General features: G+C 36.4%; 1 protein-coding gene across 4 annotated transcripts in view; it reads left to right on the top strand.

The window, feature by feature from the left end:
- abca2 (ATP-binding cassette, sub-family A (ABC1), member 2) overlaps positions 1–15,466 on the top strand; it is a 59,618-nt gene that overhangs the window by 35,432 nt on the left and 8,720 nt on the right. For 2 of the 4 annotated variants that reach the window (XM_084114049.1, XM_084114048.1), the window contains 25 exons: positions 32–128; positions 459–632; positions 1,154–1,256; positions 2,605–2,719; positions 2,832–3,022; positions 3,150–3,300; positions 3,411–3,615; positions 3,733–3,891; positions 5,070–5,250; positions 5,427–5,639; positions 5,726–5,922; positions 6,144–6,323; positions 6,884–7,059; positions 7,180–7,300; positions 7,387–7,668; positions 8,658–8,870; positions 10,054–10,156; positions 10,297–10,622; positions 11,471–11,684; positions 12,694–12,799; positions 12,889–13,000; positions 13,184–13,244; positions 14,419–14,593; positions 14,696–14,811; positions 14,943–15,090. In XM_084114049.1, coding sequence (XP_083970175.1) covers positions 32–128; positions 459–632; positions 1,154–1,256; positions 2,605–2,719; positions 2,832–3,022; positions 3,150–3,300; positions 3,411–3,615; positions 3,733–3,891; positions 5,070–5,250; positions 5,427–5,639; positions 5,726–5,922; positions 6,144–6,323; positions 6,884–7,059; positions 7,180–7,300; positions 7,387–7,668; positions 8,658–8,870; positions 10,054–10,156; positions 10,297–10,622; positions 11,471–11,684; positions 12,694–12,799; positions 12,889–13,000; positions 13,184–13,244; positions 14,419–14,593; positions 14,696–14,811; positions 14,943–15,090 — 4,119 coding nt within the window. Of the gene's footprint in view, positions 1–31; positions 129–458; positions 633–1,153; positions 1,257–2,604; positions 2,720–2,831; positions 3,023–3,149; positions 3,301–3,410; positions 3,616–3,732; positions 3,904–5,069; positions 5,251–5,426; positions 5,640–5,725; positions 5,923–6,143; positions 6,324–6,883; positions 7,060–7,179; positions 7,301–7,386; positions 7,669–8,657; positions 8,871–10,053; positions 10,157–10,296; positions 10,623–11,470; positions 11,685–12,693; positions 12,800–12,888; positions 13,001–13,183; positions 13,245–14,418; positions 14,594–14,695; positions 14,812–14,942; positions 15,091–15,466 lie in introns of all 4 variants that reach the window. The other 2 variants (XM_084114047.1, XM_084114046.1) reach the window with 1 other exon arrangement.

The following is a 15,466-nucleotide window of genomic DNA, read 5'->3' as shown; positions in this document are numbered from 1 at the left end:
GAAAAATTTATTTTGATTCTGTATGCCTCAGGTCAGTGTGGATATCTTCAGAGGCTTCCCTGATGAAGATAGCATTGTCAATTACACACTGAACCAGGCCTACCAGGACAATGTCTCGGTCTTTGCAAGTAAGTAATCAGTGGATTAATGGAAGTGATTGTAACGAAACTTGTCGAGAAAATGTGCTGGGTCATAATGCACTCACAAATGAAAGGAAATATATGTATTCTATAACTAGAATTGAGGGGATAAAATTGTCCTTAAAAATGTCACAAATCAATACAACGTAGTCTTTATTTTCTTATAGTATAGTATATAGTTGTTTTTTCTTATGATTTTGGGGTGAAATATGACTCATATCCCATCCATTCCCCATTAAAACCACATTTTCATGATTCATTTAGCCCATTTTTAAATATAGCTAGCAGCCATATGTTTAATCTGTGCTTTCTCTCTAGGTGTGATTTTTCAGACCAATAAAGATGGATCTCTGCCACCCCACGTTATGTATAAGATTCGACAGAACTCCAGCTTCACAGAGAAAACCAATGAAATCCGCCGAGCTTATTGGCGTCCTGGGCCGAACACGGGAGGCAAATTCTACTTCCTTTACGGCTTTGTGTGGATCCAAGGTATGATAAGAAGACTTAGTCACAGGATAGGATATTCGAAAACAGATATTGTATTATATTCGCTCTAGAGTACTTAAGCTGTGAGCACTTTAAACTTTTGATTTTATTGGCAGTGAAAGATCTAGTTTCCATCTAGAGTGGTAGTCTAAACTCATGAGTGTTATTTCTGCCATTTGTGCAAAAATGTTTTACAAAACTGTTGACAAAGCAATAAATAGTTCTTTGTGAAACAACATCCACAGTGTATTGAATTGGCATGGGAAAAGTGGAATGAAGTTGATGTTTTATTCAAAATGAAAACTATTCTGGTAAGAAGTGCACCTGGTTATGTAAAGCTTAGGGCGTCTTGCGCATCAAATAAAGTGCTGGTTTGGCTTTTCTGGAAGCTGTGCTTATTCAGGAGCTCAGAAAAGCGGATCAAAGCTTTCCCTCATTGCAAAAGTGCAAAGCTGCTGTGTGTAAATTCAGTTCTGTTTACTTGATGGTGTGTGTTGATGTTTCCATGTTTCTTCCTCTTCTAGACATGATTGAGCGTGCAATCATCAACACGTTTGTGGGCCATGATGTTGTGGAGCCTGGAAACTATGTGCAGATGTTTCCCTATCCATGCTACACTAGAGACGAGTGAGCTTAGTCTTCCTTTTTTTATTGTATACTTTGTATTAATTTCTCTTTTAGGCTGACTACTCGTAGCCTCAAACACTACATTTAAGACATTGTGAATCGCAGATGTTCGTTGCATTGTGTTGATGTGTGTTATGCATGTGATGATGAAGTGGTTTCTGAATGATCTCAGAGTCAGAGAGAACACAGATGCCGAGATTTTAAAAAAAAAACATCCCTCGCTCCAGGCTAAATCACGCAACCTTCCCGCTCTGCTTCCACTCTGCATTAAATTTGCAGACGACACAGCATTAGTCAGTCTCCTTCAGGGGAAAGAGGACAATCATAGACTCATCTTAGAACAATTTATTTCGTGGTGTGATTCTTCTGATCTACTTCTTAACACTTTTAAGACCAAACAGATGTGGGATTTTAGGAAAATTATGATGGTGTTTGTTACTACTATTTAAGGAAAGCCAATTTAGAAAGTTGTAATGTTTATACAAGTTTGTTTTGTACAAGTTTATACTTCTTGGTTGTTGACCTGTATCATTTGCTCATTTGGAGACAATACTGTGGTACAAAAAAAGCAATAGATGCAAGCTGCAAGCTAACTTTTATGCATCCTTAACTAGTTTACACATTTTTCCTAGATCATAAGTACCCACTTTCCCAAGAATTTGATTCTACCTTCAGGTCGTAGGTTTAGTTTGCCAGCATAAATATATACAGATACACTATCGTTTTTTTATATACGTTATATACGTTAAAATACGTTTTTTATGCTCACCAAGGATGCAATTATTTGACCAAAAATACAGTAATATTGGGAAATATTATTACAATTTAAAATAACCTTTTCTCTTTTGATATATTTTAAAATGTTAGATTTATTCCTATGATGGCAAAACTGCATTTTTAGCATCATTACTCCAGTCTTCAGTGACACTGTCACAGTGTCTGGTTTACTACCATTATAAACTACCATTCACTACCATTATAAAGCTTGGAAGAGCAATGATATTTTTTAATATAACTCCGATTGAAAGAAGATACTCATATACACCTAGGATGGTTTGAGGGTGAGTAAATCATGGGGTAATTTTTGGGTGAACTATCCCTTTTAGAATCCCTATATCCAATTGTCTCAAGGGATTCATAAAGACACTACTACTAGAACATCTTACAAGCTCTGGTTAATACTAGCTTTGTACTGGTGGAGTTTATAAGTAGAGTGTAAGGCAGTATAATACTTTATAAGTAGAGTATAAGTTATACTAAGTATAAGTTTATAAGTAGTTACAGGGCAATACTTGTGATGTATCAATTGGTGGAGGTGAGGAGTTGTAACAAGTATTTTCATTTGCAGTTTCCTGTTTGTTATCGAGCACATGATGCCTCTGTGTATGGTCATATCCTGGGTCTACTCTGTGGCCATGATGATCCAGCACATCGTAGCAGAAAAGGAGCAAAGACTGAAAGAGGTGAGCGAATAGACTGAACTGTCCTTTTAAAACAAATAATTCCTCTGCTGAGAAACTGAAGCAGGAGAGATTGAGAGTAGTGCCATGGTTGATGAAAGGTGTTTTACCATAGGTGATGAAGATGATGGGCTTGAATAACGCAGTGCACTGGGTGGCCTGGTTCATCACAGGCTTCGTGCAGCTTTCGATCTCAGTGACGGCCCTCACTGCCATACTGAAATACGGCAAAGTTCTCCTCCACAGCGATCCCTTTATCATCTGGCTCTTCCTCACAATCTACGCTGTCGCCACCATTATGTTCTGGTATTGGAGCGTGCCATACCTAGTTTTTACTTCCTCACATCCTATTTACATAGTTTTTCAATGAGGAATAGTAGTCAAAAGTTGTTTGACATCATGTTAATGTTCTCTCTGCTTTCTTTTGGGGAAGTTTCCTGGTGTCAGTGTTGTACTCTAAAGCCAAACTGGCCTCAGCATGTGGAGGAATCATCTACTTTCTGAGTTATGTGCCCTACATGTACGTGGCCATAAGAGAAGAGGTGGCTCACGACAAGATCACTGCCTTTGAGAAGTGCATAGCGGTATGAAGACCTCCCATGAATCCCTTCCATGTTTCAATACAGGCACGTAATGTGTTTGATAGTTGTCTCTTCTATAGTTCTTGAGTGATTCTCTCTCTGTGTGTCTGCAGTCTTTAATGTCTACCACAGCATTCGGCCTGGGGTCTAAGTACTTTGCCCTGTATGAAGTTGCTGGAGTGGGAATCCAGTGGCGCACTCTCAACCAATCACCTGTAGAGGGTGATGACTTCAACCTCCTGCTGTCTATGGTCATGCTAACCATTGATGCCATTGTATACGGTGTGTTGACCTGGTATATAGAGGCTGTGCATCCAGGTAAGCTGCAGTGCTGTCATTATTGTGCAGTGCAAACACTGCCCATGTTCTTGTTGTTCGGTAACAAAATTGTAGTATTTAGTTATGGTTTCCATAATGTTTTTTTTTCTTTTCCAGGGATGTATGGACTGCCCCGGCCATGGTATTTTCCCTTGCAGAAATCCTATTGGTTAGGGAGCGGCCGCATAGAGACATGGGATTGGCCGTGGAGTGGCGGGACCAGGCTGAGTGTGATGGAGGAGGACCAGGCTTGTGCTATGGAACACAGGCGCTCAGGTATTACTCTCGGTATGACGATCAGTTGTTGACATTTTGGGATAACAGACTAATGGTGGGCTGTGTAGGCTAATGGATAGCAGTTCTGACTTAGTCATTCTAAATGGGCAGGGGTGTATTTGAAAAGTTGAGCCAGGAGACACACTAATAATTATCCTCCAAAAATGTAAAAATATATTGAAACAAATGTAGAACCTGTTTAGATTATTTAGATTCTTTTTTAGTTCTTTATTTATATTTTACAAGCCAACATGCTGATTTTCTATGTAAGCTTATTAGTGGTGCATGCAAAGCTATCGTTTGTTTTATCTATAGTTCTATCATTCCATCTATTGTTTGATCTATCTATCTATCTATCTATCTATCATTCGTTTTATCGTTTGTTTTATCTATAGTTCTATCATTCCATCTATTGTTTGTTCTATCATTCGTTCTATCATTCCATCTATCATTCGTTTTATTGTTTGTTTTATCTATAGTTCTATCATTCTATCTATTATTCGTTTGTTCTATCATTCTACCATTCGTTCTATCTTTCTATCATTTGTTCTACCATTTGTTCTATCTATTGTTTGTTATTTTGTTTGTTTGTTCGTTCTATCCTTCATTTGTTCGTTCTATTGTTCGTTCTATCGTTCGTTCTATCGTTCATTCTATTATTCATTCTTTCATTCATTCTATCGTTCTATCGTTAGTATTAATGATAGAATGAACAATATAACTATTATTCATTCTATCGTTAGTTCTATCGTTCATTCTTTCATTCTATCATTTGATCTATCTATCTGTTGTTCATTCTTTCGTTCCTTCTATGTATCATTCTTGCATTCTATATATCTATCTCTATCATTATATCATTCATTCTATCATTCATTCGTGAGTTCTATCGTTCGTTCGTTCTATCTATCATTATATCTATCATTCAAGTGTTCTGTCATTCTATTATTCTATCTTTCTAACTATCATTCTATCTAATTAGTGTTCTGTCCATCTTGACCTTCAAACATTTATACAATTTAAAAATTTCAGTCAACAATGTTTGTCTTTCAAACTTTTAAATTTAGTTTACATTATCAGCTTACACTCTTTGTTAAAGTTAGCATGTTTTGTGTCAAAATAATGTAAATTGTTAAGAAATGTTTAGCTTGTTACTGAATTTAGGTATATTTGTTGCTCAGAGGAAACTCGTGGAATTGAAGAAGAACCCAGTCACTTGCCGCTGGTGGTGTGCATAGACAAACTGACCAAAGTCTACAAGACTGGCAGAAAACTGGCCCTAAACAAACTGAGCCTAAACCTGCATGAGAACCAGGTTGTCTCCTTCTTGGGACACAATGGGGCTGGCAAGACCACCACTATGTGAGTGTTAGAATATTGTATTTCATAGTGTGTTAGAGTGGTTGATACCCTCTGAACCCATACTGTGCTTTTTATTGAGGCTGACAGTCGCACCCTACTAGCTGAAAATTGGATGTATGTATGAAACTAAAGTGTCCTGCAGTAAATGTATTTATTATCCAATGAATCTTTCATAGGTCCATTCTCACAGGACTGTTTCCACCCACTTCTGGCTCTGCCACCATATACGGCCATGACATCCGCACAGAGATGGAGCGCATCAGGCAGAATTTGGGCATGTGTCCCCAGCATAATGTTCTGTTTGACAAGCTGAGTGTGGAGGAACACCTGTGGTTCTACTCGCGTCTGAAGGGCATGGCTGAGGAAGATATTCGCAAGGAGATGGACAAGTGGGTTAATGCGCTCACATTTTGCCAACACTTACTCATTCATGCCCATAACCGATTTCATAGAGTCTGTGTGTTGGAATTCACAGGATGATAGAGGATCTTGAATTGTCCAACAAGCGTCACAGTCTGGTTCAGACTCTGTCTGGGGGGATGAAGAGGAAGTTGTCAGTGGCGATTGCGTTTGTAGGTGGGTCTCGTGCAGTGATTTTGGATGAACCCACAGCAGGAGTGGATCCATATGCCCGTCGAGCAATCTGGGACCTCATCCTTAAATATAAACAAGGTGATCCTGTCGTTACTAATGATAAATACTCTACCGTTCAGAAGTTTGGGGTCGGGAATATGAATCGTCTCTTATTCTCAACAAGGTTGCATTTATTTGATCAAAAATGCAGTAAAAACATGTGAAATATTATTGACCCCAAACTTTTAAATGGTAGTGTCTATGTTGCATCAGTTTCCAAATACAGGATCAGTCCAAAACTAGAATCTGTGTGTGAGCAGGTCGCACCATCCTGCTTTCCACTCACCACATGGATGAGGCTGATCTACTGGGAGACCGGATTGCCATCATCTCTCATGGCAAGCTCAAGTGCTGTGGTTCTCCTCTGTTCCTCAAGAGCACATATGGAGATGGCTACAAACTCACACTTGTCAAGAAACAGAGTGACTCGCACACTGCAGGTATCCTTATTTGGGAAAATGTTTTATTATTTATGTCTGAGCCGTCACGTGGGCATTGCGATATATATATATATATATATATATACATATATACATACATACATACATACATACATACATACATATATACATATATATATATACGTACATACATACATACATACATACATACATACACACATATATATATATATATATATATATATAAAACATTTACAATTAACATAAAAAATGGAAAACTGAAAATATTAAAATATAAGTTAATTTAAAATATGAATAAAACTATAATAGTATATAAATACCACTGTTATAAATGTATAAAATTGTTTAGAATTTTATTATCTCAATCTATTTGTAAAGATCTGTTTTACAATGTAAAACACTTAACATTTTTCTGTGAACCTACTATTTGTTGTCTCTGTTTTATCTCTGTAAATTTTTTATGATTCTTCTGTTCCTCCTTTCATTGTTTGATGTTGTAAAAGATCAAAAGAGCAGCACAAATATCTTCTAGTTCTTCATCTGCCGTGGCCCAACATCATGTTTCTGTTTGTTCTCAGATCAGTCAAGCCAGTCTCCATCCTCTTCGATATCTCCGTGTTCAGAGAGCAGAGTGACACAGTTCATCCGTCAGTATGTTGCCTCCTGCCTGCTGGTGTCCGACTCCAACACTGAGCTCTCTTATGTCCTACCGTCAGAGGCTGTCAAGAAAGGCTGTTTTGAGAGGCTGTTTCAGGTACACACTAACAGTGTTTTAAGACAGCTGGAAAGACACAGTTTGATATCATCAAATCTTTATTCATTTGAATATGAAGCTTTTGCTGATGGGCACATATGTTGGGTGAATTTTCTTCAGGCTCTGGAGCAGAGTTTGGACAACTTGGCCTTGACCAGCTTTGGTGTGATGGATACCACACTGGAGGAGGTCTTTCTGAAGGTATCAGAAGAGGATCTATCACTGGAGAACAGCGATGCAGGTTAGATGTTGAAGAGTGCTGTAGCAATGCATCTAAAGCCATGAGATTTGATTCATATTTCATATCTCTCTCTTTTTCTCTGTCAGATATGAAGGACTCTCCCGGTGGAGCATCAGCTGGGAAGCCCTCTAATCTTTTAGGAAGGCCACAGTGTGAGGGGGCACCAGCTGCTGCCGTGATCCGGCCAGAGGTGGAGCTCAGTAACCTGATGATGTGCTCCAGGCTGAGCCCAAGCCAAGCATCCCTACAGTCCGGCTCTTCTCTGGGCTCAGTGAGAGGGGATGAGGGGGGCCTCTATTCCGACTTCTATGGAGACTACTGCCCTCTGTTTGACAATGTCCAGGATCCTGACTCGGCCAGTCTCCGAGGTGAGGAAAATAGCATAATAATAATAATAATATTTATTTATAATAATAATTATTATTATTATTCAATGAAATGTATTTAATTTTATTATTATTATTTTATGTTATTGACACATTTGTTCAATTTGACATTGTAACTGTTTAATTCTGCTCTGTGGGATTTTTTTAGATTTTTTTTGAGCTGATTAGAACTAATGATTAGAAACAAATGAACCTATTTACACAAATGATTTAGCCTTATTTCTTTCCTTATTAAAAAACTAAATGCATTAACTTCAGAAAACCTTTATTAAATACATTTTATTAAGTATTTTAAAATTATTTCATTGATTGAGAGCCATAATTATTATTTATTATTATTACTATGTGATTTAATTATTTTTTTATGTTAACACATTTATTCAGTTTGACAATGTACTGTAATAACTGTTTCATGGTCTGTGTGATTTCTAAAAAAAAAAAAGTTCCATTGATTGAGAGCCCTGATTATTGATCATTATTGTTGTTATTCAGTGTGATTTAATTATTTATGTTATTAACACATTTATTCACTTTGACATTGTAACTGTTTCATGGTAATTTCTATTAAAAAAAACTGAACATTCATAGCTGACTATAATAATTAGAAACAAATTATTAAAATAATTAAACATTTATTTAGCTTTGTCGGTTTCTTTTTTATGCATTAACTACAGAAAAGTTTTAATAAATACATTTTATTTAATATCTTAAAATGTTTAATCGAATGAGAGACCTAATTATTAATATTTTCTTCATTTATAGCTCAGTTGGTGGTTGTGTTGGTAGAAACCTTTTGTGGTTCTCTCTTTTTCTATGGCTTTTAGAAAGAACATTTTGTCTATTGCTGTTTGCAGCTTCTGGACACATAAAGCGGAAGTCTTTCTGAGACAAGTGCATCTCTGAAGGGCCTGGAGGTAACAGATAAAGTGCTTACCTACTGCTCAGTGTACCATATACCCTCTGTGTTCCAGATGAAGAGTCCTCTCCGGAGACGCCAATACTGGACGGCCAAGGCAGCTTTAAGCTTGAGGGCTGGTGGTTGAAACTTCGGCAGTTTCACGGGCTGATAGTGAAAAGGTTTCACTGTGCGAAGAGGAACACCAAGGGCATTCTCTCACAGATCCTGCTGCCTGCTTTCTTCGTCTGTGTGGCCATGACTGTAGCTCTATCTGTGCCTGAGATTGGTAAGAAGGACACAGGGCACTTTGTAATTTTATATCAAGGTCAATGGTTACAGGAATTGCTTATTGTTTGGCTTTGGAAAAACTCACATATATTGTTAAAGGATTAGTTCACTCCAGATTAAAAATTTCCTGGTAATTTACTCACCCCCATGTCATCCAAGATGTTCATGTCTTTCTTTCTTCAGTCGAAAATAAATTAAGGTTTTTGAGGAAAACATTCCAGGATTTTTCTCCATATAGTGGACTTCAACGGGGACCAATTGGTTGAAAGTCCAAATTGCAGTTTCAGTGCAGCTTCAGCATGATCCCAGCCAAGGAATAAGGGTCTTATCTAGAAAAACAATCTGTCATTTTCAACAACAAAAAAATTATATTTATATACTTTTTAACCACAAATGCTCGTCTTGCACTAGCTCTCATTCATGCATTACGTAATCATTTTTGAAAGGTCACACGTTTTATGTTTTAATGTTTCTAAAATCAATAAAGAATGTGTTGAAAATTCTTTTATATCAAGATATTTAACGTTATACATCGCAATATAGTTATTTTTGTTGGAAATTCAAGGGGACAATATTGAATAAATTACCAATTAAAAAATTACAGTATAGACAATTATGATGTTAAAATAGAATTCTATTTCAAATAAATGTTGTTCTTTTTAACATTTTTGAACACAAAGAAAACCTGAAGAAAAATGTATCACAGTTTCCACAAAAATATTTAATACAGCAAATAAAATAAAAACAGTTTTTAACATTGATAATAATAATGAATATTTCTTGTTTCATATGACATTGAGGACTGGAGTAATGGCTGCTAAAAATTCAGCTTTACCAATACAGGAATTATTTACATTTTAAAATATATTAAAATAGAAAACAGTCGTTTTAAACTTTTAACAGTATTCAAAATTGTAATAATATTTCACAATACAGTATGCCTGTTTTTACTATAGTTTTGATCAAATAAATGCAGCCTTAGTGAGCATTATATGCTTTCCAAATGAAAGTTTGAAACTTTTTTTCAAACTATTTTATGGGCCAATTTCATTTAGAATATATCATTATGGCGATTAATTTAACGATTTAATCAGAGCATTTGCTATCTGGCACTAAAATGATGCAGATCTTAATTAGGCTTGAGTGAAGGCTGTTCTGATGGTCTCTCTTTGGTTCTGTAGGTGACCTTCCTCCCCTGATTCTGTCTCCATCTCAGTATCACAACTACACACAGCCTCGTGGAAACTTCATCCCTTATGCCAATGAAGACAGACTTCAGTACAGGTCAGCCACAAGGTCATTGTACAGTAAAATAACATTTTAAAGACCTAAAGACTTTTTTGTTGCTGATTGTATTTAAAGTAAAATGAAGACACACACACACATCGTCTCTCTCAATCCTTCTCAACCTTTGTTTGCTTCAGGAGTAAACTTTCTCCAGACGCAGGCCCACAGCGGATTGTTAACACACTGCGTCTACCCTCTGGAGTTGGTGCAACTTGTGTACTGAAAACTCCCTTCAACAGCACGCTGGACCAACTGGCTCAAACTCTGAATCCATATGCCAACAACTCCAAAACCCTTGCAGCCCGCTACTTTGACTCTATGTGCCTGGATTCCTTCACACAGGGTGTGCCTTTATCAAATTTTGTGCCCCCGCCACCCTCTCCTGCCCCCTCTGATGACCCAGAGGCACATTTTGAAGATGGCCTTTGGAACTACACTGCCGCTCCTCCTACTACTGTCCGAGGTCAGAGTTTACAGTGCTTACAGGTGTATGGTTCAATATGCATCTACATGTTAGCAATTTTATCATTTAAAACAACTGTTTTCTATTTTAAAACCGTTTTAAAATAGAATTTTTATTTTTCCTGTGATGCAAAGCTGAATTTTCCTTTAGAAATCAGTCTAATATGCTGATTTGGTGCTCAAGAAACATTTCTTGTTATTATCAGTGTTTAAAATATTGTTTTGTGGTTTGTTTGTTTTTTGTTGTTGTTGGTGGTGTGTTTTTTTTTGGTAAAAACCGTGATTCATTTTTCAGGATTCTTTGATTAATAGAAAGTTCAAAAGAACAGCATTTATTTGAAATATAAGTATTTTGTAAAATTAGAACTGTTATAAGTAATACATTAATTTGACTAAATTAACTTTCACATTTGATCAATTTCATTTGGTTTAATTCTTCACCTTTTCATCAAATATGAAAGGGTGAGAGGAAAATGAAAAATGAATTTGTTCACCCCAAAATGAAAATTGTTCCAAACCTGTATAAATTTCTTAATTTTTGGGTGAAGTATCCTATTAATATTAGATGGCATTTTAGTAATGTTTATTAAAATTTTCAAAAATAAATGAATATGATGAAATATTGACAAAAAAACTATAAAAATGAACACTGTTCAGCAGCCAAAAAAAAAAAAAGTGAAAAAGTGATTCATACTGAAAGTTATGAAACTTTGGAGATAATATCAGGAATGACTGGAAGTAATTCCTGTGCTGCACATCTGCTGACTAATGCTAAAAATCAAGAATTTATTTTCCTTGCATAAAGAAGATTGTTCCGACTCTATCTTTTTCCCTGCTGTGTTCCCACAGAGATGGCGACGTCTCCCCCCACGCTGCCCTTGACCATCCGAGAGCCGGTGCGCTGTATCTGCTCCATGCAGGGCACAGGCTTCTCCTGCCCCAGTGGAGTCGGGGGCCGACCGCCCCTCATGAAGGTAGTAACTGGAGACATCTTGGTGGACATCACAGGTCGCAACGTGTCAGAATATCTCCTGTACACCTCTGATCGTCTCAGATTACACAGGTAATCTTCTGAAAGGGTGTTGAAATTGTATTTATTATCCTAAGGACCAGTATTGTTAAAGTATTTTACACCACAGACATAGTAATTTAGACCTTTAGTTGGAACAGGGAGATTTAGAATTAAGATGGCTGTTTTTTGCTTCTGTACCTTTAAGAGTTTTATATAAACACCCTCTTTATATGTGAAACGCTTACACCGAATTTGTGGGTTTGCTACTAGGTCCAATTTTCAGTCTAGTTTTTTAATGAGCATCTTTGCAATCCAAGCAAAGTGACTAGGCAGGTCAAGTTGCTGAATACTGAATATGTTGTAATATGGTAAAATATCATTTCTCATTTGTAAATGTGCTTGTGTATTTATCCTTATGACATCACTGCAAACCACTGATTTCTGGGTGAGCAGTTTGTGCAGTTCAGTTTTGATAAATTACTTTTTGGACTGGTTGGATGTTGTTTATATAGTGTATTGAACATTTTTATTTCTAGACCTCAAGGAATTTTAGTTTTTTTTATATGACTCCTTTAAAGTCTTGATGTAACAGAAGTAGCAACATAACTTTTCTTCCGTATTGTGAGTGACGTACATCTGAGTCAAACGGATTATCAAAAAAAAAAAAAAAAAAAAAAAAAGTAGGGCGGTCTTGGTTCAATCTAACAGTTGTTGATTGGATGGAGGCAAGAAATCTGAATGCATGTTTGAAGTCAATTAAGAAAGTGGTGGCGTTTAGCTGGACTAAATTATTACTAAATTATTAAGTCCAACATAAGTTACAAGAATATTTAGTTTTGACAGTTTTGGTCAACATTTTCATTAAAAATGACAATGTCAAAACTTTTTTTTTTTTTATGAAACATGCATGGATGAATTGTTCACAATAAGATCAAAGCAAGACACATTTAGAAAATAGATGAATTTCCATTTCAGGCCAATTTTTTTGTTAAATTCTCTTTTTTTACCTCTCAAATTAACTCAAAAACTGTGTGTGTGTGTGTGTTTTTTTTTCCTGTAGATATGGAGGCTTTACTGTAGGAAACATTCAGAAATCTGTCCCAGCATCCTTCGGGAGAAAAGCGCAACCTATGGTGCGCAAAATAGCAGTGAGGCGATCCTCACAGGCAAGTCAGAGCATCTTTACCCTTTATAGCTAATCATCTTTATAGCTAATATTTTATCAAAGGTTTAATGTTTTTGTCTTGATCTGCAGGTGCTTTACAATAACAAAGGGTATCACAGTATGCCCACTTACCTTAATGTCCTCAACAATGCCATCCTCAGAGCCAATCTGCCCAGTAGTAAAGGAAACCCTGCTGCATATGGTGAGTTCACAGGTTGAATTAGCTGTGAGTGTTTATGTAGAAACACTGATTGAATGGCTGTGTTCTTTCTCTGTAATAGTGCGTGTTTTACTGACTTCTTTTTAAGTCATCTTAATTCTGTTGGTTTTTGTCATAAAGATTGTTTAGTTGCACTAAAAATCCTGTTTATGCTCCCGTTCACAGGCATCACAGTGACCAATCATCCCATGAACAGAACCAGTGCCAGTCTTTCTTTGGATTATCTGTAAGTCTTACTTTCCTGTTCCAACCCTTAGACACTCATTGCTTATTTTTTATTTGTTTGATTGGTTTATTTTAAGTTTGCATGAAATGGAAGTGATAGACTTTTCTTCCCTATTGTGACGTAAACCCGAGAGAACAGCTTCTCAAACTAGAAAAAAAATATAAGGCGGGACTTTATTTCTGTCCAACGAGAATTGATTGGATCGTTGGATGATTGTGGTTTGCTATTGTTGTGATCTCATGTGAGTGACAGGTTGTTCGTGCCAGTAAACACTTCATCAGAAAAGAGATGATACTGCAAGTTGGAGGGGAAGTTATTTAAACTTAGGGCACATAGATTTAAAAAAAAAAAGTGATGTGCACATATAAATTATTTATAACAAACAATAATAAATAGGGACAGTACAAAAAACATTCCAGCCAAAGAGCTGAAAAATATGCAGTGTACATAGAGAATATCGCATATGCTTATTTGCATCTCAGGTCCCTAGAAAGGATTTTCTTTTAAAAAAAATACTACCAGCCCTACCAACTAAAACCCTTCTTACCTTTTGTTAACACTTTTCACTAATTTAATATACGCATACGCACAAAAAAAGAAAAGAAAAACACTACCTATTATAAGGAATCTCCCAACCTTGGCAACATATCCACCTTATTTTTCAATGCGGAAGTAAGGTGTTTTCTATGAATGTGAAAGAATTCTGATTTATTAGCCCCTAACGAGAAGATAATATCAAAGTGCAGTAAACTGTAAAACTGTTTGCGCTACAAACCAGCGTCTTTATAATTAAGACAATATTAAAATAATATGGTAAGAAACACCAATTTGCAAGTCAACTATTTTGTACAGCTAAAAATAATTGGAAGGGGATGACACCGGAAGCCAGGCACATTTAAATTACGAATTGATAAACCCGTGCTTACTTGAAAAATAAGGTGGATAGATAAAATGAATTAAATCAATCATTTATTATAATTTTAATTGTGTACAGCTCTGGTTTCTCTAAAGCCAGTGCTAGCGTAACCATCACTGTAAAAGGCTTTGTCATGTTTTTTTAGTTTTTTTTTTTAGTTAGCAATATGTTCCAGAGTTGAGAGCCAGCCCTTTACAGAAAAATAGCTCTTTTAAAAAGCTCCTTCTGATTTAATATCTGCTCTTCATCTCCTTCTAGGCTCCAGGGCACTGATGTGGTTATTGCCATCTTCATCATAGTAGCCATGTCCTTTGTGCCAGCGAGCTTCGTGGTCTTCCTTGTAGCAGAAAAATCCACCAAGGCCAAACACCTTCAGTTTGTCAGCGGATGTGACCCTGTCACTTACTGGCTTGCAAACTACATATGGGACATGGTAGGGTGAAGGAGAGATAATGTGCTGTCTATTCTCAAGCAAGAACAGTCCTGAGGGCTAAATTGGTTTACACACAGATTTCTTTTGTCCTTTCTTCGCTAGCTGAACTACCTGGTTCCAGCCACATGCTGTGTCCTAATTCTGTTTGTGTTCGACCTTCCTGCATACACGTCACCTACGAATTTCCCTGCAGTGCTCTCTCTCTTCCTCCTTTATGGGTAAGCTCTTTCTGCATGAAGACTTTAAGTCAGACATGGAGTGATAATAAATACAAACATTGTTTTGTCAGTTTTATTCGAGTCTTTAAAATCCCACATAAAATGTGACATTTCCCTCTCTCTCTTTCTAGCTGGTCTATAACCCCCATCATGTATCCAGCCTCTTTCTGGTTTGAGGTGCCCAGCACAGCTTATGTTTTCCTCATAGTCATTAATCTCTTCATTGGCATCACAGCCACGGTGGCCACTTTCCTCCTACAGCTCTTTGAGCATGACAAGGTACATCAAAGAGAGAAATTGTTTAGCATCATACATTTTTATCACTCATGGCATTTATATAGTTTATAAACTGGTGTCCTTTTGCATTTTTTAATAGCACTGTGAATGATTAAATATGTGTGGTAAAATATGATGTAATTTAAAATGAACATATTCAAATCTCCTAAATGTCTGAATTTGCATTCTCAAATATATATATATATTTTTGTATAAAATATGGCAGACCATTTTCTCATACCTTGACAAATTACAAACATTTCCAAATGAAGATAACACTCAGACCCTTATCCTTTGATTAATTATATTTAATAAGTATATCTAAATATCCTGTAAATAAATCAAAATTAGTTATATGTATATAAATATAAATAAATGT

The sequence above is a fragment of the Abramis brama genome (genome assembly GCF_963993115.1).
Source record: "Abramis brama genome assembly, chromosome: 5".
NCBI classification, from domain to species: Eukaryota; Metazoa; Chordata; class Actinopteri; order Cypriniformes; family Leuciscidae; genus Abramis; species Abramis brama.
Note: the sequence above shows the minus strand (reverse complement) of the source record. Positions and strands in the feature narration are given on the sequence as shown.